Here is a 21,237-nt window from a genome sequence, read left to right as displayed (position 1 = left end):
AGAGATTGTCTCATAAGTGAAGCCACTGTGGTTGAGCATTTAAATTCAAATTTTTTTAGGTCTGAATGTTTTTTTCCTCAAAGTTGTATGTTTCAATATATTTAAATTCTAGTTTATTAAAAAACCCTAAATAGCTCACAGCTTTCAAGGTTATTTGCTGAGTATAACTAATTTTGTATGCAATTTTCATAAAAAAGTTATATAATAATTGTAAAAGCCCCAAACAAATAATTCTGCATCATAGTGTGGTAATGCTCTATTTAAAATAAACCTTCTTCATGACAATATTTCTGTGGAGCCCTGCTGTAGGAGTTGAGAGTCTTTCTTCATAAATAAGAGGAAATAAGTAGTAAGTTGTTAATGATTTTTGTGTGTGTTTATTGGATCCAATACTCAGGAAGCAAAAACATTTCTGGTTTCTCTCTTTCCATGAGCTGGGCTATTTCTTCCAGAAGCACATTGAGATTTACTGTGCTAGATTATCATGCTTTTGTTTCTTTAGTTTTATAAACAGTGTTGGTTGTTTTTTTCAGTTTTGAAGTAATACTGGTTTTGTGGGTTTGGTCTGTTGGTAGCATCAGTGCCCTAACTCATCTTTGATGGAAAAAATAAAAAGAAATATTTTTAAATATCAATTTCTAACACTTTTAAAAAGGAGCCTTTCTTTCTTTTTCCAGTCTGTTGAGGATTTTTTTTTTCACAGAGTTTACAGTTCCTATCAGACAATAAAGAAAGTGAAGGTTCATCTTCTTTTTGAAGGGAATCTTGATGCTGACAGGATCAGAGAAGAGCGTCTTTTTGAAGGAATCACAGCATGTGATTGTACTTCCAGCTACGAGTTTGTGACTGAAAACAACTGGAGAGGACCTTGCAAGGTCATCTTAAAGGATTTAATAGGGGAAGATCCAAACATTTATATCAAGGATCTGTTGATTCATTTTCTGGACATAAGATAAAAGGAGCGTGACCAGCAGGTCGAGGGAGGTGATTCTCCCCCTCTACTCCGCTCTCGTGAGACCCCACCTGCGGTACTGCGTTCGGCCCTGGGGTCCCCAACATCAGAAGGACCTGGACCTGTTGGAGTGAGTCCAGAGGAGGGACACGAAGATGATCAGAGGGCTGGAGCACCTCTCCTATGAAGACAGGCTGAGAGAGTTGGGGTTGTTCAGCCTGGAGAAGAGAAGGCTTCGGGGAGACCTTACAGCAGCCTCCCAGTACCTAGGGGGGGCCTACAGGAAAGCCGGAGAGGGACACTTTACAAGGGCATGTAGTGATAGGACAAGAGGTAATGGCTTTACGCTGAAAGAGGGTAGATTTAGATTAGATGTAAGGAAGAAGTTCTTCACTGTGAGGGTGGTGAGGCACTGGAAGAGGTTGCCCAGAGAGGTTGTGGATGCCCCATCCCTGGAAGTGTTCAAGGCCAGGTTGGATGGGGCTTTGAGCAGCCTGGTCTAGTGGAAGGTGTCCCTGCCCATGGCAGGGGTTTGGAACTAGATGATCTTTCAGGTCCCTCCCAACCCAAACCATTGTATGATTCAGTGATTCTATGGTAATAGTGGTGTTTTCAACCCTCACATACAGCGTCCTCTGAGCCTCTCGCAGGAGTCTGAAAGTGAAGAAGAAGTGCTAGTGTCATTCAGGGAAAGAATGCTAATTCTTTAAGGTTGGCAAGTTGTGTCTTGTAAAGACATGTCCATAAAGCAGTGAATCGCCATGTAGATGTTCCCAAGAGGTGCCAGTGGCTGTACAGTAAGTGTGTTTCACTGCCCAGCTAGTCAGCTTTACTGAGAAATTGGGTATAATAACTCATGGAGTCCTGTGCTAAGGGAGTTACGTTCCTTCTAGTGCCTAGGCTAGCTTTGTCCATGCTAACCTGAGCACCTCTGTGTGGCACTGCTCAGAGCTGTGCAGGCATACCTTTGGTTAGTAAAGACAGCTTCCTTGAATACTTCGAGACACCAGAACTGTCTGGAGTTAAACATGGACAGCATTAGACTCCACTGCCTCCTACTCCCTCTTAAGTATTGCTATGGAAAATTTCCTTCGTGTGCTGGTCCAAGCTGGACTCAGTGGACTTTCAGTGGTTTTGGTTGCACTTCAAAAGAAGACCTGGCACTGGGCTGTAGAATGGTGGTTCTGATGACTCAAAGTAGAAGTGGGTTTATGTTAAACATTATTGCGCCTTGCAGAGTAATGCATGGAGGTCCCACAGCGTGAATCTACATCAGCCTGATGTTTAGAGAACAGACACTCGCAAATAACATTCTTTAGCAGAAGGTGACTGACCTACTCTCATTAGCATTATTAAATAGCACCATCATTTGTCAATTCCGGTCACCGGCTTATAAGGAAATACCAAGGAATTTCTACCTATGAGAAGGTGACTGAAACTCACTGTTCACTCTTTGATAATGACTGAAGCAGCAGCTTTATACAGAAACTGGTCTCCACAGACCTCTGCTATACGTACCTGACTGTAAGAAGGGCGTCAAGTTGAATGAGGTTAAAAACTCTAGCGATACATTTCTCTTGCTGGGGTTTTGGCATGTCAGCTTTCCTTTATAGCTGGTGGGCAGAGTTAAGCGGCTTATGAGGAGAGTGGAAAGCACTGATGCTGGTTAGCCATCAGGCTTCCAGCCTTGGTGCCAGGGACAACAAAGAGCCAACCTTCACTTTTGGCCATGCAGCTCTGTTAAGGAGCACAGGAACCTGATATTAGATGGCATGGATGGACAGAGTTGTTCCTGTCTTGCCTGCTATGAACACAGCACTTGGGACGGCAGCTCCCTTGCTCTGTAGGAATATTGGTCACCGATGATGATCAGTGCTCTTTCTGTAAACCACACAGCCTTCCTGACTTCTGTGGTTATTTATGAATTTTATTTCTTTTTTATGAAGAAGAGAATAACATGAGGAGTTTCTCTCCTATTTCTGGCCTTTCACTTCAGATTTTAAATATCTTCTTATTTTTTTCACAGTCTTTAGTAATATTGGAAGACTGACAAAAGAAAAATGGACATGCATGAAAGAGAGAGGTACATTCTTTGACCTTTTCCCCTCGGTGGTACAACATCTCCTCTTTTAATTTCTGAAGTCCTCTTTTCTCGTTGCTCTCAATCCACAAACAGAAAATAAAAGTCTGTGCTTTCAGCACAGGTTTGATGTGCTCTTAAGGCCTACTAATGCAGAGGAACTCAATTTAAAAGTCCTAATTCTTATTAATTTCTTTAAGCGTACCAGGAAAAGGCCCTGACTCCCCAGCTTGAGTGAACTAACAGTTAACAGGGCATGAGAAGCCTAGATGTTGGCTTGTCGTTGGCTTGTCCTTGTCCTTTCAACCTAAGGAGCGGTTTCTGTCACATTCGGTTTGGACTCGAGGGCTGTGGAGAGGAGAGGCCTCCAATGGAGGGCACGGCAGGGCTCCTGTTTTTAAGGGCCTTCGCAAGCAGTGTCAAAAAGCTGTCACTTCAATGGTCTTGTCTTTGCTAATGTGCCCCTTGAGCGCCGGAGTCCTTTGGGAGAGGACTTCTCCGTAGGCCATTAGATTTTTGCCCTTTCCTCCTGTGTTTTTCAAAGGGGTGTCGGAGAATACTGACTATCTTCTGTCAAATCTATTTTTATAATTTAGTCTGAGTAGCTCAAAACTTACACTTTTTTAATCATTCTTTGATTTCCCTTTCTGCAGAAGAAGTAAATGCATCCCACTTGAGCTATGTGGTGTCAAGCTTCTGCCAAGGCATTGAGAAAAAGATTAAAAACAAAAGGGATAACTTTTGGTCCTCATCTTCTCTGATACAAGTGCCAACCTTTTGCTCAGTCAACTTTTTGTAAATAAGTATTTTAAGAAGACGAAAAGGGTATATACGCTTTGAAGTAATCTGATAAATCAAGGAGAATGGGGATTCAATGGGTTTTAAGTATAGTCTTTGAGGAGGTCATTAGGGATTTTACCGAGGGTAGTTTTAGTGGAGCGCAAACAGCAGATGATGCAATTGAAAGGGCTTATACAAGGATGACTTTATTTGCTGGATGTCCCTGAAAATAAGATTTTTTTAAATATATCAGAGACAAAATTATGAAATGTGAAAAGCAAAGAATGAAGTATTTTAATAAGATCAGCAATCCGTAGGTAATTATATGTAAAATAAGGTAAAATGTGTTAAAAAGCAGGTAACTTGTTCTTTTAAGACTAAACTCAAATCAACACTTATCTTTAGCAATGGAAATTCATTTTTCTGTCTGTATTTGCAGTGTTCTTAGGGTTCTGCTGTTTTGTCACTGAAATACTTGGAGTTTTTATCATATTCTGTTCAACAGATTACATAAAGAACTTTAGAAAGTAATTTTATTTCTGCCTGATTTTGCAAAGGAGCAATAGGTAGGTGGCTCTAGTGCATTCCGCTTTCCTGCTTTTTAAAAATTTTACCACGTAAATGTTTTTGCCACCAAAGCTACAAAAGTTTTAAAATATTCTTTGTTATTTTATTGATCTTTATGATGTTTCTGAAACTTTAAATCATTATAGTACTTATTGATATCATATCATTTAAGTTCCCTTATCTACAGGGAGTTTCATTAAACAGAGTAGTTTTCATTAACGGCAAATCCTTCATAAAGTCCAACTTTCTGTAATAACTGTGTGAGTGAGTGAGCGGCTGCATGGTGTTTAGTTGCTGGCTGGGGTTAAACCACGACAAACTGGGAGATTAGTGTGAGAGAGCTCAGCTTTTCACTGTTTATGGCAGAAAATTTTGGTCCCTTTGAAACAAGTCTCACTACTGATATGGTAGGCGTGTCATAGCTGGATGTATTGCACTGCCCAGCCTCACTGAAAAAATATATGGGCTAAACAGTGTTTGACCAATTTATGCCAGCATTCTGGTGTGGTTTGCTGTTCTTCGATAATCCCAGAAGTTGTAAGAAAGTTTACAATGTGAAATTTACGACATAATTAATAAACTTAACACCATTATTACAATTATGTATATGACTCTTCTGCCAGGTACTGATTTGCCATAGCAAAGACCAGATTCAAGGGGTTGTTAAAACACTGCACTGCCTTGTGCTCTACAAAGTTATGCAATGCTGAGACCTGGGAAACCCGAGTAACACTACGCAAATGTTTGGTGAGACATACTTCTCCACTTACCGAATCAAACTGGCCTGTACAACCAGTATTTTGTTGGCTAGAGAGAAAAAGGAAACATAAAATCACACTGTCTTAGAAGCCTCTAAAAGATAAAGTGAATCCTCCACCGAGGAATACGCAATAATTCAATAATTCTGCCCCATCCTCCTCCGTAGTGGGGGTGGCTGCTGCCTTACTGAGCAAGCATCTTGCTGCTCTGCAGACCTGGGCTTGGGAGAGTCCAGCTCGTGGTTTTGAAGTACTGTAAACCAGTAGTCCCAGCCTACCTGTAGTCAGTGGTGAAAAAGAGGCAATAGCAGAGAATGATTCATCATCTGGCCTATTTTGAAAGTCTATTTCCCCCGATCTGGCTGTTGTTCTCCACTGGCTGGATTCGTTGGTTGTATCTTGATTACATCTGCTGTCCGTTACTGACCCTTTTCTCTCTCCAGTATTCTGGGTATTTTGCATGATCTACATCTACTTCTCCAGTGAATCTGTGCTGCTCTGTGGAAGGGGACCAGGACTAAGTCAGTAGCCCAGCAATGAAGCCCACTTGAGTAGAGGGGAGGTACTGTACGATCCAGTCCCTGCTTGTTTTAAAATTGACACATAAAACTATTGCTGAATAATATGCACTGGAAGCTGAGACTGGAATCCAGAATTTGTACTTGCTGATTATTTGCTCACTAAGGGATGGCAGGAATTTAGATGCAGGGATTTTGTAGATGGCCCATTTTGACTGAGTTGATTAAATGGAGCCTGAGTCCTCTTGACATGGCCACCGGCCTTTTTGGGAGATTCAAGTAGGCATTTCCCTGCAGGCTGTCTGCTTTTTTAGGTAATTAATCTTCTTAAAATCTTATGTGCCTACGTTACAACTCAAGGAAATTACCACGATACAGCTTTTTCTGATCCAGTTGGGGATGTATATTCAAAAGACATTTTCTAGAAAAGTATTTAGCTACAAATACGTATTTTCCTGCAAATTCCTTCTGACTGATGCAATAAGAGTTATAACTCCACCCTTGAATCATTGACTTGCTCTTAAAACGAAAGGATTGTGCATCCAGACATGGCATCTCAAGGTCAGCCAGTCTGCATTTCTGGAAGTAAAGTATATGGTGCTTACAGAAGGGGTTCAGTTGTCCTTCCAGGTATCCAGGGCACCTAAATACATGTTGAGGTCAGTATAGTAACTCCTAACAGCAAAGCAAAATGTATTTATCTTCACACACAATCTAATTCAGCTACTCAATCTTGAAATTGTTAATTTTTATCGACCCCATTTTAAAGACACAAATAAGATCCTCATTAACTTTTCTGGGGTGATTCTTTATAAAGTACTGTAAATAAGATCCATTTTTAAAATCACAACCCCTGGGAAAAATGTTTTGAAACAATTTCCATGAACATTAGTATTTTATAAGAATGAAGAAAATCATAGCTTTTATGTAGACTAGTTTGTTTATAGTCAGAAACAGTTTTCCCTAATCAAAGAGCAGCTTTACTTCTTACTGCAGTTTTAAGTGTGTTTTGACATACAAAATATGTTCAAGGAGATAATAAACTATCTTGTCTCTTAATGTTATGGCACAAGAAAACTATTTAGAAAAAAAAGAGTGTAATTTACCAGTTGGAGACATGAGAAACCCAATCATTTGTATTCATATTTCTCTCTGCAACCAAAAGAAAATGGCCACATTTCTCAAAGTTTGTTTGAAATAGTACAAATTCCAAATGTTTCTTAAACTCTGTGAACTAATAGCAGCTTAGTTTTTTCTAATAAATATAAATAGTCTCTCACATTTCTGATTTATTTGTTCATTCCATGCCACCTAAAAATAATCATGGAAGAAACTGTTCCTAAAAATAGTTTTATTGCTGTTGTAAGACTATATACCACTTGTTTGACCATCTTGAAGTTGCTTTGGACAGGACATCAGGTATGTCTTAACAGGAGGAGATCTAAAGCATGATAACTTGAGCTGTGTAAATGTAAAATTTGTAGGACCAAAATACTTAAGAGACTGTTAGTAATAGTAGTTTTTTATCAGTAAAGTGGTAATGCTTTCATGTTAATAATGCCTTCCTACACATTTGATAGCAGTTCTCAGAACCTCTGTTTCTCTCGTTCTCTTGGAGGTGTAGTAGCGATAGTTGGCAGCTCAGTATCTTGTCATCCCACTAAAGCAAACTTTTAAAAAATGTGCTTAGTAGTAGAGTGGAATTAATGCTTTGGTCTGCTGAAAAATAATTGCTCAGAAGGCATGATCCTGCAGAGGAATATACAGTGCATGTCTCTGGTCTATGTTGAATTGTTTATTTCTGTTGACTTTTTATTTTCATTTACACAGAAGCAAACTCAAGTCATAATTCTTTCAAAATGTCACATCTCTAACAAAATAGTCTTTAATCAATGCTGAAGTACAACTAAGAGACAGATATGTTATAATCCATTTGCTGAACATGCGGTGTAATTCAGTCTAGAGTCTTTCTACTATTTAACTCTGCACTGTGTTCTCTATGTAAACCTGTAAGTGGTTCTCCTGTGTCTATGGAGATTGCTTTGTACTATTCACCTTTGCAGCACTGTATATTGCTTTTGTACCCCAATTGTTTAAAATACCTTTCCCAAAACAAAACTAGAAGAAACATCTGACAAATCCTTGCCCTAGAAAGGTTAGAAACCTATATTCATTCAATTTTCTTAGCATGCCTTTTCCTGACTGGATTGTGCAAATGGTTCTTGCCGACTCCAGGGTGCCAGAGTGACAAAACAATATACCAAGACTTAATCTTTTTTTCTTATTATGAAACAGTTAAAGCTATTGCACAGTTAAGGTTGAAGCTAGCTTCCATTACCAGCCTGATCTACAACTCCCATCAACCACTTGTCCCCAAAACAAGCCATTCCCAGTGAAATTTCACATGTCACATCTCATGGAGAGTTAAATGTTTCTGTGAAGGCTAAGGACAGAATACAGAAAAGGACTTTTAAAGTTACAAAGCTTGATTCTCTGCTGCCGTGAACTAGTTTTAGTCATCATAAACAAAGAACGTGTCATACACTGTGTATGTGTATATATTATTAATGGGATTGCTAGTCCTGCCTATTGTCAGATTCCCTAATGAGTCCTGTCATAGGACCCCATTTTCAGTTTCTTATAGCTTTGATAAATGTTTGCTGTCTTGGGATTTTATTTCAGCCTGATGTTTGTGTTTATGCATGGAGGTATGTGTAAAATGTCAGCCAGCTCAACGTAGTTATTGAGAAGAAAGACACTAGCGCAGCAGATGAGTCCTTAGTTTCTGTAAAATATTAAACTCTGTGTTTTAGCTTATGAAATGAAATGTAAATGAGCCAAAAAAAAATGCAAACTAGATCTCAAGAACTGTTTTAGAAGAGAAAGAAACATATAGTGATCCTCAGGTTTGGAGGTAATGATGTCCTGTGTTGGCACTGGCAGAGAATAAGCATTGTGCTCTGCTTGGTGAAGCTAACAGCAGATCGCAAAAGGCCCAAGTACATACCTGAAGGTAAATTAGCTTTAATAAATGTTCAAAATGTTCAGAACTTTTTAGTAGTTTTCTATTTAATATCACAGTTCTATGGTATAAGTTGCAGAAAAGTGTATGTGCTACTCCCTCTCTCCCTACAGCATGCATTGGCATTGTTAAACTACATTTTTTTCTATTTCTTGATCAAATTATGCTTTTAATTTTATTAGGAACCAGTTGTGCTAATTTCAAAATGTAGTCAAATGTAAAAAAGTGATTTGTTAAATTCTTGCTCTTCCTTATCCAATAATTTGCTTTTGTGGAATAATCAAGACTTAGGCCCTGAATTCAAAATTTTCAATATCCATGTTAATAAGCTTTACTTTTTTATAATGATGGAATCTAAATCTAAATATGGTAGAAACATTTTAATGTTTGTCAAATTTAAACAAATATATGTAAAAAGTGTTAGACTAGATCTTAGATCCCTTACAACAGTTTTTACTTCCTTTTGTAACTCATTGGACAGAGCCTATTGACAACTGTGGGGGTGTTTCTTTTGTGTAGGAGTTTCCCATGTAACTGACAGTTTTGCCCTGGAATAACCTTCTTTTACTTCAGTAAGATATATCTACAGAACAGGCTATCAGTTGTGACAAATTGAGGTTTTCTTCTGAAGCTCACAGACTTCCTTTGGATAATCTGCATGAGAACAGTAAAGCTCATTTTCAGTCCTGACTTAAACTCGGTACTGAAGAGCTTTTGCACTTAACCCTCTATGTCACCTATCTTCTTATGAACAACTTTTCCATAATGAACATACGAATAAAACTCTCGATTTCAGTCTTCAGAATCTATTCCATGTTGAACTAGCAGAGTTCTCAACTTTTAGCTACTCAAGAAATATCAAATATCTATAATTTTCATACTTTTAATAACACATGTAGTTGTTTTACACTAAGGAATGAAATAAACTGCATGTTATGTTGTAGTACTCATGAAAACAAATAGCAGAAGCTGTCTCCTTTTGTGCTTGGAATGGATATGTCATGAAAGTTATATAAAACAAATAACAGTAAATACACCAAATTGGGTCTTTTCTACAATTCGCTATACGGCTATACTGTGGAAGTCTAATTACTGTGATTGATAATAGCAGCCGTTTATTGCACGTCTTAGGGCAGCTGTACAACGTGTTGTGCTTGAATTTTGGTTGGCCATATTAATTGTTAAGTAGAGCTCCCCATTGATTTCTTTGCACTGTTCTATTTAAAAATTGATGGTGTGAAAGGAGATGGTCTTATCAGGGCTGGGATAAAACCGGAGCTCATAACTTTGTTTAAAACTGTAAGGTGTAACAGACTGTGTGATCTTCTCGGGATGAGACCTCTGTCAAATAAATGTCAAACTGTAGTTCCTTGCCTGGGAAATTAAGAGACCTGATTTTTTCCTCCATTAACTTTACTATTCATGTACATTAGAGTGGAGTGGTACGTTTTTAACAATGGGGAACACTTCTTTTTTTTTTTTCTTTGGTATTCTTTACATTTATTGAACTAATTTATATCTTAAGAAATGTTTTACCATGAAAAATTCTTGTTCCACTATTAAGTCGAACAGTGAGGATATAATAAAAGATACGTGGGAGTATGATTCTTGATTTCCTTAGTGCATTCAGAGATCAATGTATCTTCTTCAAGATTTCAAAAGTTTGAGTAATTCAGTATTTTATTATAAATTGTAATCTTGGTTAATTTAGTCTTCTGTGTTTTCATTGCTATTTGTAGCGGATAGTCCCTCCCAGTGAAGCCGGTAGGTGCCTGACAGTGAAATGCAAACATTCAACAATAGGCTTTATTTGTTTGACAGCATCTTTAGATAATCTAAACATTTCCTTTCAGAACATGCATAACTTTAACGGTGGGGCCATGAAAGCCTCCTGGGCAAAGAATTAATCTGCAACACTGTAATAAAAAAGCAGTGTGTGTCAAGGGTATGCAGCTCTTTTGTTAACTGGGAAAATTTTACTGCAGTGTCTGTCTGCAGCAGCATACTTGCAAATCTGTTCTGCAGTGAAGGTGCAATCCTCTCTTCAGAGTACAGATTTGAAGGATTTTTTTCCGACTCTCAAGTATGAGATGAAGAGGAACTTTTAAAATACCTTTCTAAAGCAGAACTCAGGGTCTTTGTTTATTTTTCACTCGTTGGGGAACCTCTTATAGTCTTCAGTAAAGCATTTTATCTAAGGGAGGCTGAAGAAGAAGGGACTGATGTAGAGCCACTGAAGAATGACATAAATACAGCTGGTTCCCTCTTTGGGCAGGGAGAACATCTAGTGACTTCCTAGTGTTGTCTCTTCTGTGAAAAATGCAACATTTCCCAGTGGGATCTGGGTCAAGATTCATGGTTGTAATGATTTGAGGTTTTGGCTACTTCAGTATTTAGACAAGATTATTTTCAGTAGTGTTTTGGAAAGGAAAAGTACAGGCAAGGCTGTCATTGGTTTTGATATAGTGAAAGCTGTAGTCATTGGTTTGAGAGGCATCCAGATGAATCTACAAAGGAAAGCAGTTTAAAGGGTAGAGCATAAATTAAAGGAAATCCCTTTACATTTAGTTTTTCTCTGTATCTGTAAGCTGGAAACAACATGTGAACTGACCGACTTTTAAGAATTTTTAAGTGCCTGTATGTGTGGAACAGAAAGAATATATACATATAGACATATATAGGCATATGTACATATATATATATAAAATCTTCAGCTAACAGGCTCATTTTTGAAGATGTTTGAGAATTTGTGAATATGGACTAATGTTAGCATCTCAGTTCCTAATATTTAGGCATATAAACCACACCTTTTTCTGTGAAGATGTTTTGCTGTGGCCTAGAAGTTTTTCATATATATCTAACAAAAAGTACTTTTAAATCCATTCATTCGGCAGAGTTCAGCTACTCGGTGCCAGAGGAGATTGGCCCCAAAATGTGATCCCAAAATAATGAGGGCTCAGTTTAGTTGCCCTTTTGCTGCTTTCTCTCTTTTCCTCCATGCAAAAGAAGAAATGTTAATGCTGACTGAGCATTTCCACATTTAGCAAATAAAAGGCAACTTTTAGTAGTCAGCTTCATCATGCCACGCATAAGAATGTGATAGAGTGGTGATTGCTGCTTGATCCATCTGCGTGTGTTATGATTCATGCTAATGGAACATGCAAATGCTCTGATGAAGAGGAACTCAGTCCAACAAACTCATTTAAAAGATATCCTCTGATATCTCCAGTTCTTTCAGTCCTTAAATATTTTCATTTGACTCAAACAGTGACAACATAAAGTCAGCTCCCCAGCTGGGACAAGTCAGCTGACAGCAATATACCATGTCATAGTAACAAATGATCAGGACCCTGACAAACATCATTACTAGAATTTACCCAATATACTTAGTTAAATTATTTGACATAGCATTATGCTGGAAACAGTTAATAAAATGAGTATGTATGAGGTAGAAAAGTTAACATCAGTGATGAGATTATTTCAGAAGCATAGTTACCTAATCATATATTTTCCCGTAGATTTTCCCAAATCCATGTCTTCTGTGCTGCTTTATATGGGGCTTAAATGCATGGCTGTCAAAATGAAATATTTTGAAAAAAATTCCATGATGCTCCAACTTTTTTTTTGCAGTTTGAAAACATTTGGGTGGTATTAAAGTGAAGAAAAAAAAGTGTGGAAATTGCCTGGTTTGTGATAAAACTTTAAGTGAAGTAAGAGATTTTCAGAAGAACACACTAAATCAGAGATCTGAGTTTTATATCTGAAAAAGTGGGCAGTTTTCTTATTTTCTTTTGTTGTGCCTACATTCTGTCTTTAAGAATGTTTATATCACACTTGAACCTGATCAAAGAAATGCCAGTGGTTGTTAAAAATGTATTTCTGTATTCATAGCCTACAGGTAATGTGGTAACAGTAGTCTCACATTCCCTCGCACACATTGATACAACTGAAATCCACTTATTTTCTCTAGGGCTTCTTCATCCTCCCTTCCTTTCAAAGTATTATCCTTTTAGTAATTTATGCTAATACTTATCCTACCCTATCTATCTTAATATCTTCTAGGACATTATCCTATCCTAATAAATATCTCCTAAATATTTAAGGCAGTTTCTTATATATAAAAGGCATTTATTTATATATAAATTTTGATTAACCAGTTTGCAAGTACTGATACATCTCCAAGCAGTATTAAAAGTTGTGGAACAAAATTGAAAAGTGCAGCTTCTGCAAACAGAGTTGCACCATCGCATGTGCAAAAGAGCTGCGCTTGCTGGGGGGGCCCAGAGTGAGAGGGGAAAAAAGCTACCCTGCTGCAAGGCAGTGCATGAGGTGCCCTGGCTGCTCTTTCCATGATCTTGAAGAGCATTTTTTGCTTTTGACATGACCTAAAGAACCAGAGACGAACAAGCTGGAAGGTGGAAAGGCTGTTAGCTAATTCTGAGCTCTTATGTGAGCACCCCAGCCCACAAGTGCCTGTTGCTACAGCTGAGGTCTGAAAATGCAAATTCTTTTAAATGCAAACTGTAATCATTAATTATATTGATAAATAAAAATGCCTTACTGTATACTAGAATAAGGCTAATTTCTGTCACACAGTCAATTTGATTTGACATTCTAGTTCTGGAATTATTTTGCAGTATTTCAAGTTTTCTTTGATTTATTTTTTTTTTATTAAGTACTAATAATATTTTAAAATACTATACACAGAATATAAATAGAAACAGTAAGGGTTTTTAAAATTTTTTTTTACAAGGCACACAAATTAGTGGACGTTGCTTACCTTTATTTTATTTTATTGGATGACTGTGGTTCTTTGACCTTATCAAAGCAGAAGGTCTTTAACAAAGTGTCCTGGTTTCAGCTGGGATAGAGTTAATTGTCTTCCTGGTAGCTGGTACAGTGCTGTGTTTTTGAGTTAGGTATGAGAAGAATGTTGGTAACACACTGATGTTTTCAGTTGTTGCTGAGCAGTGTTTAGTCTAAAGTCAAGGATTTTTCAGCTTCTCGTGCCCAGCCAGCGAGAAAGCTGGAGGGGCACAAGAAGTTGGCACAGGACACAGCCAGGGCACCTGACCCAAACTGGCCAACAGGGTATTCCATACCATGTGATGTCATGCCCACTATACAAACTGGGGGGCGTGGGGGCGGGGGGAATCGCCGCTCGGGGACTAACTGGGTGTCGATCGGCAGGTGGTGAGCAATTGCACTGTGCATCACTTGTATATTCCAATCCTTATGTTATTACTATTGTCATTTTATTAGTGTTATTATCATTATTAGTTTCCTCTTTTCTGTTCTATTAAACTGTTCTTATGTCAACCCACGAGTTTTACTTCTTTTCCCGATTTTCTCCCCCAGCCCACTGGGTGGGAGGAGTGAGTGAGCGGCTGCATGGTGCTTAGTTGCTGGCTGGGGTTAAACCACAACACAAAGAAGTAATGGGGTGGTGGATAATTTGGACTCTGCAGAGGAATGGGGAATGCTTGGCAAGAGGTGTGTTCTTGGTTGACCAGGGCTACTGAAAATATAAAGTGTGTTGGAAGACTCACAAACCAAAATATTGTGGTTTTGAACTAAAAAACTATTGTGTTTTGAATCAAAAAGAAATACTTTTTGAATGTTTTAAACTTAAAAAAAAGGTATTTTTGTAGATGCATTTTGAAGTGAAATAGTCTTTAAAAAGTTACAAATTGAAGCAGATGTTTGTTTAAAACCTTTTGATTTATTTAACATGAATTCACAAATTGGTTGGTCTTCTGCTTAGGGAATGCTCTGAAGAAAAAAAGTTTTCCTGGGAAGTTTCATGGAGCTGTAGTTATGCTACAGCACATTTTTCATCCTGCGTACAGCACATATAGCTGTCGCATTCCAAAGCTCATGGTAAGAATGGATTCAGTCTAAATAAAGTGATGAGATTTTTATAGCTGCCATTAATTTTTGTGAACTCTTTTTGCAGTTGGATGGCCAAATATTTCTTTCTGTATTGATACGTGCAGACAATCTTAATAAGATGACCAGTACAGGATACTAGAAGGATGTGTGAAAATGTGTTCTTCAATCTAGGTTGTGTTATCGCCTTGGTATTTACAACTCCCAAGGATCCTTAGGATGGGAGAATGGATTGTTTAGTGAAACAGTAACAGGATTTGAAGACTTTCACTTCTAAGGGCATTGATCTATGTTGGCTAGGTTGGCACTGTCTGAATGGAGTTATCACCTGAGAGCTTTTTTTGGCCTATGTGAAATGAAAGTCTTAAATTTGTAGCAGACAGCTGTCCAAATCACAAAAATTCCATCTTGTTTTGCACTAATTATGGTCTTTCAAGTTTCAGTAAAGAGACAAGGAATAAGTAGACATTAAAACTTCTCTCATATCTATGGTGATCAATCTTCTTTGTTAAAGCACTTTGTCGGGATATCCTTGACAGTCAGATGCTGCTGTCACCATGCCTGTCACCTGTTTAATCAGTAATGAGAAAACCTTCAAGACTTGAACAAACAGAACACTAACTTAAAAAAGGCATAGAAAAGGTTCAGGATGAGAATTTCTACTGTATGGAAAACTGTTATTCCTCAAACACTCGTGGGGCCAGCAATCTCAAACTCACAGTCACCTCAAATAGTTGATTATCGCATGTCTGATTGCAGTGAAGAAACAGTAAAAAGTTGCACGCGTGACTATCGTGGTTTAAACCCAGCCGGCACAAACCCAAACCAATGTATCACATTTATATTTTTCTATCTGCTGCACTACAGACTAATGCAAAACAGAAAGTTCACTGGATAGAAGCAATTCATGCTGAAATATGGGGAAATATGGAGTTCTACTCCAAATTGGCCAAGCAGGATATTAAATACAAGAATAGTACCTGGCCCACTGAAGAAGCGTTTGCATCTTGTACCTGCTAGTTCATAACTTAGTGGGAGGAATATTAAAACGTTGTCCTGGATTTGCTAAAGATGAATCAGCTTGGGGAGAGAGAAATTGAATCTGAGTGGAGCACTCTCTGAGAAAGGGTAATTACTGCATAGCTATAGGAAAGACAGAGCCAGACTCTTCCCAGAGATGAACAGTGGTAGGATGAGAGGCAGTGGATGCAGTTTACAACATGGGAAATTGAGCTTAGATAGGAGGAGTTTTTTTTTTTTTTTTTTCCCCAGAAGGATGGTCAAACAGTGCGACAGGTACCTGAGTAATGGGTGGTTTCAAACATCAGGATGTTCCCAAACCAAAGGACAGTGGTCCCTAAAGCCCAGCTGCTGGAAGAGTAGGAAGCACTCAGATTCCCAGGACATGGAGCTTGAAGAAATCCAAAAGGAATGGGCTATATCTTCATGGGAGCTACATAGGTCAGATCTTGTATCTGAGGGCTCAGGAATGACACAAGTGTCTTCCAGGGACAAGCATTAATCAGGGAGATGCTCTGAAATACCTCAAGTAAGGGAGGAGACTCCTTGACTTTGAGTTCTTAAAGCATCATCTAACAAAATCAGAAGACTCTAGATAATTAAAGGCTAATCCTTTTTTTTTTTTTTTTAAGATCATGGCAGCTCTAGGCCCTCCTTAATCCTTGCTGGTAAAGTACATGCCAACCTATGTACTTGTGGCCATGTAGCTGCACAGTCCCCTTTGCTGTTTGTAGGAAATCAGTAAGACTCAGTGTGAGATCTTGTGGAAGAGGAAGGTGAGTTTATTTTAAACAACACTGGTTTAATTCACATTCATTCTGTCATAGATTTCACTCATTCCTACTCTCGCCCCCTCATGCTCTACAGCACTGAGATAGGTCTGTCAAAGTGGTTTAGCCAAGATGACTTGCTGTGACACAAAGGACATGGGATGGTGGCTGCTGAATTCTCGTCACAGCATTTGGGTTTTCTTGATTGGTGATGACAAACAGGGTTTTGACCAGGCCTTTTATATCTTCAGGATTCAGCAGTTACTATGGCATGATCCTTTTGCCTCAGAATTTTGCTTACTTCAGCCGCCATAAATTTTAGGCAAGGTTGCTGGACGTTGTTTATGTTCCCTGATTTTAGGTATCTCAGAGTTGTAACCTATCTTCCTGTTGGGCTTGCAAGAAGAGGACCAGCTCATCCGATGCGCTGTAACCTTGCTGTCCTCCTCCTTTTCTCAAGGTGTAGGGTCTTGAATGTTGAGTCATCTGTGCTGCGGTCTGGTCAGAGCACAGGCCCCCGTCTGATGGAAACATCACGTCCCTGGGTGTTTCACTGCTGTTATCTGTGTCCTTGGTTGTCAGTACAGGCCATTCTTCTTTTAACCCTATTCTGCTGTTTCCTCTGGTTCTTTCTCATGTATATTTGCATTCCACTTAATATTTGCACTCCACTTTATATTTGCATTCAATGTAATATTTCAGTTCAGGGCACATCAATTTTGTTGGGCAAGAAGGCAAAATAGAGGAAAGGATAGGAAAATGCAGAGTTTTGAGAGGTCTAACTTTAAATTTTATATGGGCCTGTGATATGTAGAAAGGGATTCTTACACTATGAACAAGAATAGTGAGCATTTACTGAGAACTGATCCAGGGCAAAAAACTCATTAGTGCTTTGCAAGGTGAATTGGTTGCCTATTTGGGACTTGACAGATTTCCAGTGGACATTAGTGACGTTTTTTTCAGTAGAATGGGAACAGAATAGCAATAATGTTTCACATTACAAACCAGAAAGGAGACCTTCTCCCTAAACTTGAAAAATGCGGGATTTTTTACAGTCGTTTCTCTAGTTGATTCATTTTACCAATTAAATCCCATCTTGTAGATGCAGCTACACTATATTTACATCACCATCTCTTTTTATTGTGTAAGCTACTAGATTGATGATTGGTTCTTTGAAATTAATTGTTTATTACCTCTTTTGGGTATTATTTCTTCATCTTTCTTATTTGCCAAGTCAACAAATTGCCTCATTTTTATGAAAGCCAGCTTTTAACATAGGCTGGTTTGTTGGTATCATTAAATAAGACATGAAATGATTACTGCAGTTGTAGGAAATTTTACAGTGTAGTTTCAACCTTTAGTGAGTAAAACTTACTACATTTGCAAAATTTTGCTACTGAAATCTGTTGCTAGCTTCATCAACTGGCACAGCAATATACTAGAAAAAAAAGAAACTAATTCTTTTGGAGTAGTGCAGTGATAAAGTATGTGGCATTGTCTTCTGGAGAGGACAAAGCTCAAAGGGAAATACACTGTGGCTTGTGTTGCCCTTGGTTCTCTTTCCCTTTCTGGTTTCTTCCAGGTTCCGTGTTGAATGCTCAAGTGGTTGTTTATTTAAAAACGCCTTGAGGATCTTTTTGGCTGTACAGCTTGAATAGATCTAAATGGATTTTCCCCCGCAGGTCCGTAGGAGCTTTCCCCCTCCCACTCCCCCCACCGACAAACCTCTTTTTAGAGGTGATGCAGGAGGTGGCAGGGCTAAGTGGGGCTAGGGGAAGTGGTTGCTGCAGCAACAAAATAAACTCGGCCGGGCGGCTGGGGCTCCTGTAAATTGTATTTCAGAGGCAGCTGGGTTGGGTGAGCTCCCCAGGGCACTGGTTTGCAAAGGTGAGAGGCAGCAACTTGGGCTGGCGCTGCTCCCACCCGTGTGCAGTTGCCTCCTTAGGGGGCTGTGTCCGGGCTGCCTGCTTGCAAAATAGGTGTTTCCCTTCCTGAGCTTACCAAAGGAGGACTTACCTATTTTGCAGGCAGAGAAAAGACCTTAATCTCCTCCTGGAGTTGTTGTCAGAGCATTTCCTGATTGCACAGAGGTACCTTAGAATAACTGTTAATCATGTTCAGCTCTCGGGATGGGCTCTGCGCTGCTCTTGTCAGATTAAGGGCTAACAAGATGATTGCTTTCTCCCTGAGCTACTCATTGGACTCTCTTTATTGAGACTGCCGTCGCCACTTCATTTGATAGCCTTAAGCGAGCCTTCGAGCTGCTGCCTGTACCCCCCTTTGGTTCTCCTGGGCCAGCAGGCGCAGGGACGGCCACTGGAGCTGGTTCCGTGGGTGCCGCGGCTGCCGCAGGACCGGCCCCCGTCCGACGGGCACAGCGGCTGCTCCCGCTGCTCTGGCCCTGCCGAAAAGGGGTGACTTTTGTTGGGCAGGCGGCTGCTCCGAGAGGTTCGCTTCCTTCTTTTGGTGGCGGTCTCAGCTACCCGTTGTAGCAAGGTGTTTAGATCCGTATTAATTCAGCGAGGAGAAATGCCCCTGGGAAGGAGGCACCCCTGCAGCAGCCCGGGCTGGGGGGGACAGGCTGGGGAGCAGATTTCTGGGGCGTTGGTGGGCAGCCCTGTGCCCTGGCACCAAGGACGGCCAGCAGCCCCCCGGGCTGCACGGACGGGGGCACAAGCCATAGATGGAGGGAAGGGATCATCCTCCCTTGTCCAGCACTTGCCTCACCGTGTCCAGCTTTGGGCCCCCCAAAGCAAGACACAAACTGGAGCACCTTCAGCAGAGGGCCCCACGATGGTCAAGGCTTGAGCATTTGCCCTGCGAGGAGAGCCTGAGGGACCAGGGCTTGTTCACCATCTGGTGCAAAGGTGGCTTTGGGGGGACCTAACAACAGCTTACTGGTACCTACTGGGAGGTTAATGAGAAGGTGGAGCCGGGCGCTTTGGGAGACTGAGAGAGAATGGGCATAGGCTGGAAGAGGAGAGGTACAGACTGGACATAAGGAAAACCTTTTTTTCACCACGAGGCTGCCCAGGGCGGTTGTGTTCTCTGTCCTTGGGGGTTTTCAAGACCTGACTGGAAAAGTGCTGAGCTCCGAGGTGACACTGCGTTGAGCAGGGGGCCGCACTAGAGACCTCCTGCCTCCTGATGTCCCTTCCAGCCTTGCCTAACTAAAATAACCTTTCCTTTGCTGGCGGGAAAGGAAGTGGATGAAGGAGGTTGAAGAGCGAAACTGTGCCCGTACATCCCGTTTTTTGTCCTAGGCCACCGTATATGGCTTTGACACAGCATTGCCATTGCCTGTGGCTCGGACTGTTCTGCTAGTCTGCCAGACCGATGCGTGCACAAGGGATTAACCCTGCGGCTGGTTCTGTGAAAGTCTGTTTCTCAGACGACTATTGATAATCCAGGGGAAACCAGGCACTAATGGACTAATATAAAACATGACATGTTTTTTTAACTTGTATCCTGCCTCAGTGTTGCAACCTTCAGGTCAAGCAGCGTTGCCAGGAGGGGCCGGCTGTTCTTATGCCTGGGACTGACTATCTCTGTGGCAAAGCCACAAAGAGGGTGGTATTTTTTTCCGTGCAAGAATTTTCCTCCAAGTCACACTATGCTTTTGTTCTGTTATTTTATTACCTGACCTTGCTGTATTCTGTTCATTATATGAAACATTTTTGTTCTCCAATATGTTCTTTTGCATGCCCATGGCTCAAAAATATACCTTTTACCTGATCAAATACTTCTTAGCAGTTCGTTTAATGCTTATGGGTCATGGAACATTAGGCACCAAATAAGGGCTGTCTCTAATAGTGCAGAATGAATGGTCCTCCTGCTGCAAGGCCTCACTTATCACTGTCATAAAAGAAGCAAAACAATACAGCGCAGTGGGCACTGGTTTTTGCTGCTCAAAGAAATCAGCAAGGCGCTTGGAGAGATCCTTGCAACTGCGTCACAGGTGTTATGGACTATGTGAAGACCCACAGCTCTTTTTGCAGGGAAATGTGAGCGCAAGGCTTGGGCACTTGTATCCTTGTGAAACCTCAGCTGCTATCGCTAAAGGCCAGGATGAAAAAACAAGAGGCTAGGAGAGGAGGTGGCTTTATATTTTATGACATAACGTCAGAAGCCTTTTGGTTTTGATAAAAGAAATGCTCATCACTTGTAGATTGCTGTCCTGAAATTCAGAAAACAAAGTAATAGGTTAGATTTATTTTAGGGGCTTTTAATTTAGTAATGTTTTTCAACAATCCTAGGAAACAGGTTATGCCATCACATGGGCTTGCACTAGAGGATACAGAGTTTATTTGCTCATGTTCCAAATGTCTAGCCTGTAGATGACTTTCTCCAATTTTAACAATCTACATAGAGAACAGAAGGAAAAAACAAAGTTATAATTGTAAGCTTGCATCTCAGTGTTCATTGAACCTAGTGTAGACACTGATGCAGTTTTGCAGTGATCAGTTGACCAGATTAACTCATAAACAACCAGCAATATCTAGCTGTGAACTGTAGTAGTGTTTCCTTCAGATTGCTTTCATACTGTTTTTGAAATCAACTTCATTTGAAAAAGGTTTTGTCAATACACATCGTGTTAAATGCAAGTGGCACTGCACACATAACATATTTTCTTTAATTTAAATTAATTTTATTTATATGAAAGTTTGCATCATTTTGTAAATATCTATGTAGGTGAATTTTTAATCTCTCCTGTCAATAAAAGACAAACTAGTCTGTTCCCTTATTTTGAGAAAACCTATGATTCATTATATAAAACAGCAATAACATACCCTTAACTCAGCAAAAATTCTATTTTTATCAAAATTAAATATCAGCAATGAAAGGGTTTGTTGGAATTGCCACTTGCTTAGTCAGAAAGAT

The 21,237-nt window shown here is 39.8% G+C and overlaps 1 protein-coding gene across 2 annotated transcripts in view; it reads left to right on the top strand.

Annotated features, from left to right (window-relative positions):
* The window catches only part of TAFA2 (TAFA chemokine like family member 2), a 193,888-nt gene that overhangs the window by 78,498 nt on the left and 94,153 nt on the right, over nucleotides 1-21,237 (top strand). The window contains exon 1 of one of the 2 annotated variants that reach the window (XM_030015482.2): nucleotides 3,013-3,035. The exons of the other annotated variant lie outside the window; for it this stretch is intronic. Within the exon in view, the coding sequence (XP_029871342.1) occupies nucleotides 3,013-3,035 (23 nt within the window). Of the gene's footprint in view, nucleotides 1-3,012; nucleotides 3,036-21,237 lie in introns of those variants that run through there. 2 annotated transcript variants of the gene reach the window in all.

The sequence above is a fragment of the Aquila chrysaetos genome, chromosome 5, assembly GCF_900496995.4.
Source record: "Aquila chrysaetos chrysaetos chromosome 5, bAquChr1.4, whole genome shotgun sequence".
NCBI classification, from domain to species: domain Eukaryota; kingdom Metazoa; phylum Chordata; class Aves; order Accipitriformes; family Accipitridae; genus Aquila; species Aquila chrysaetos.
Note: the sequence above shows the minus strand (reverse complement) of the source record. Positions and strands in the feature narration are given on the sequence as shown.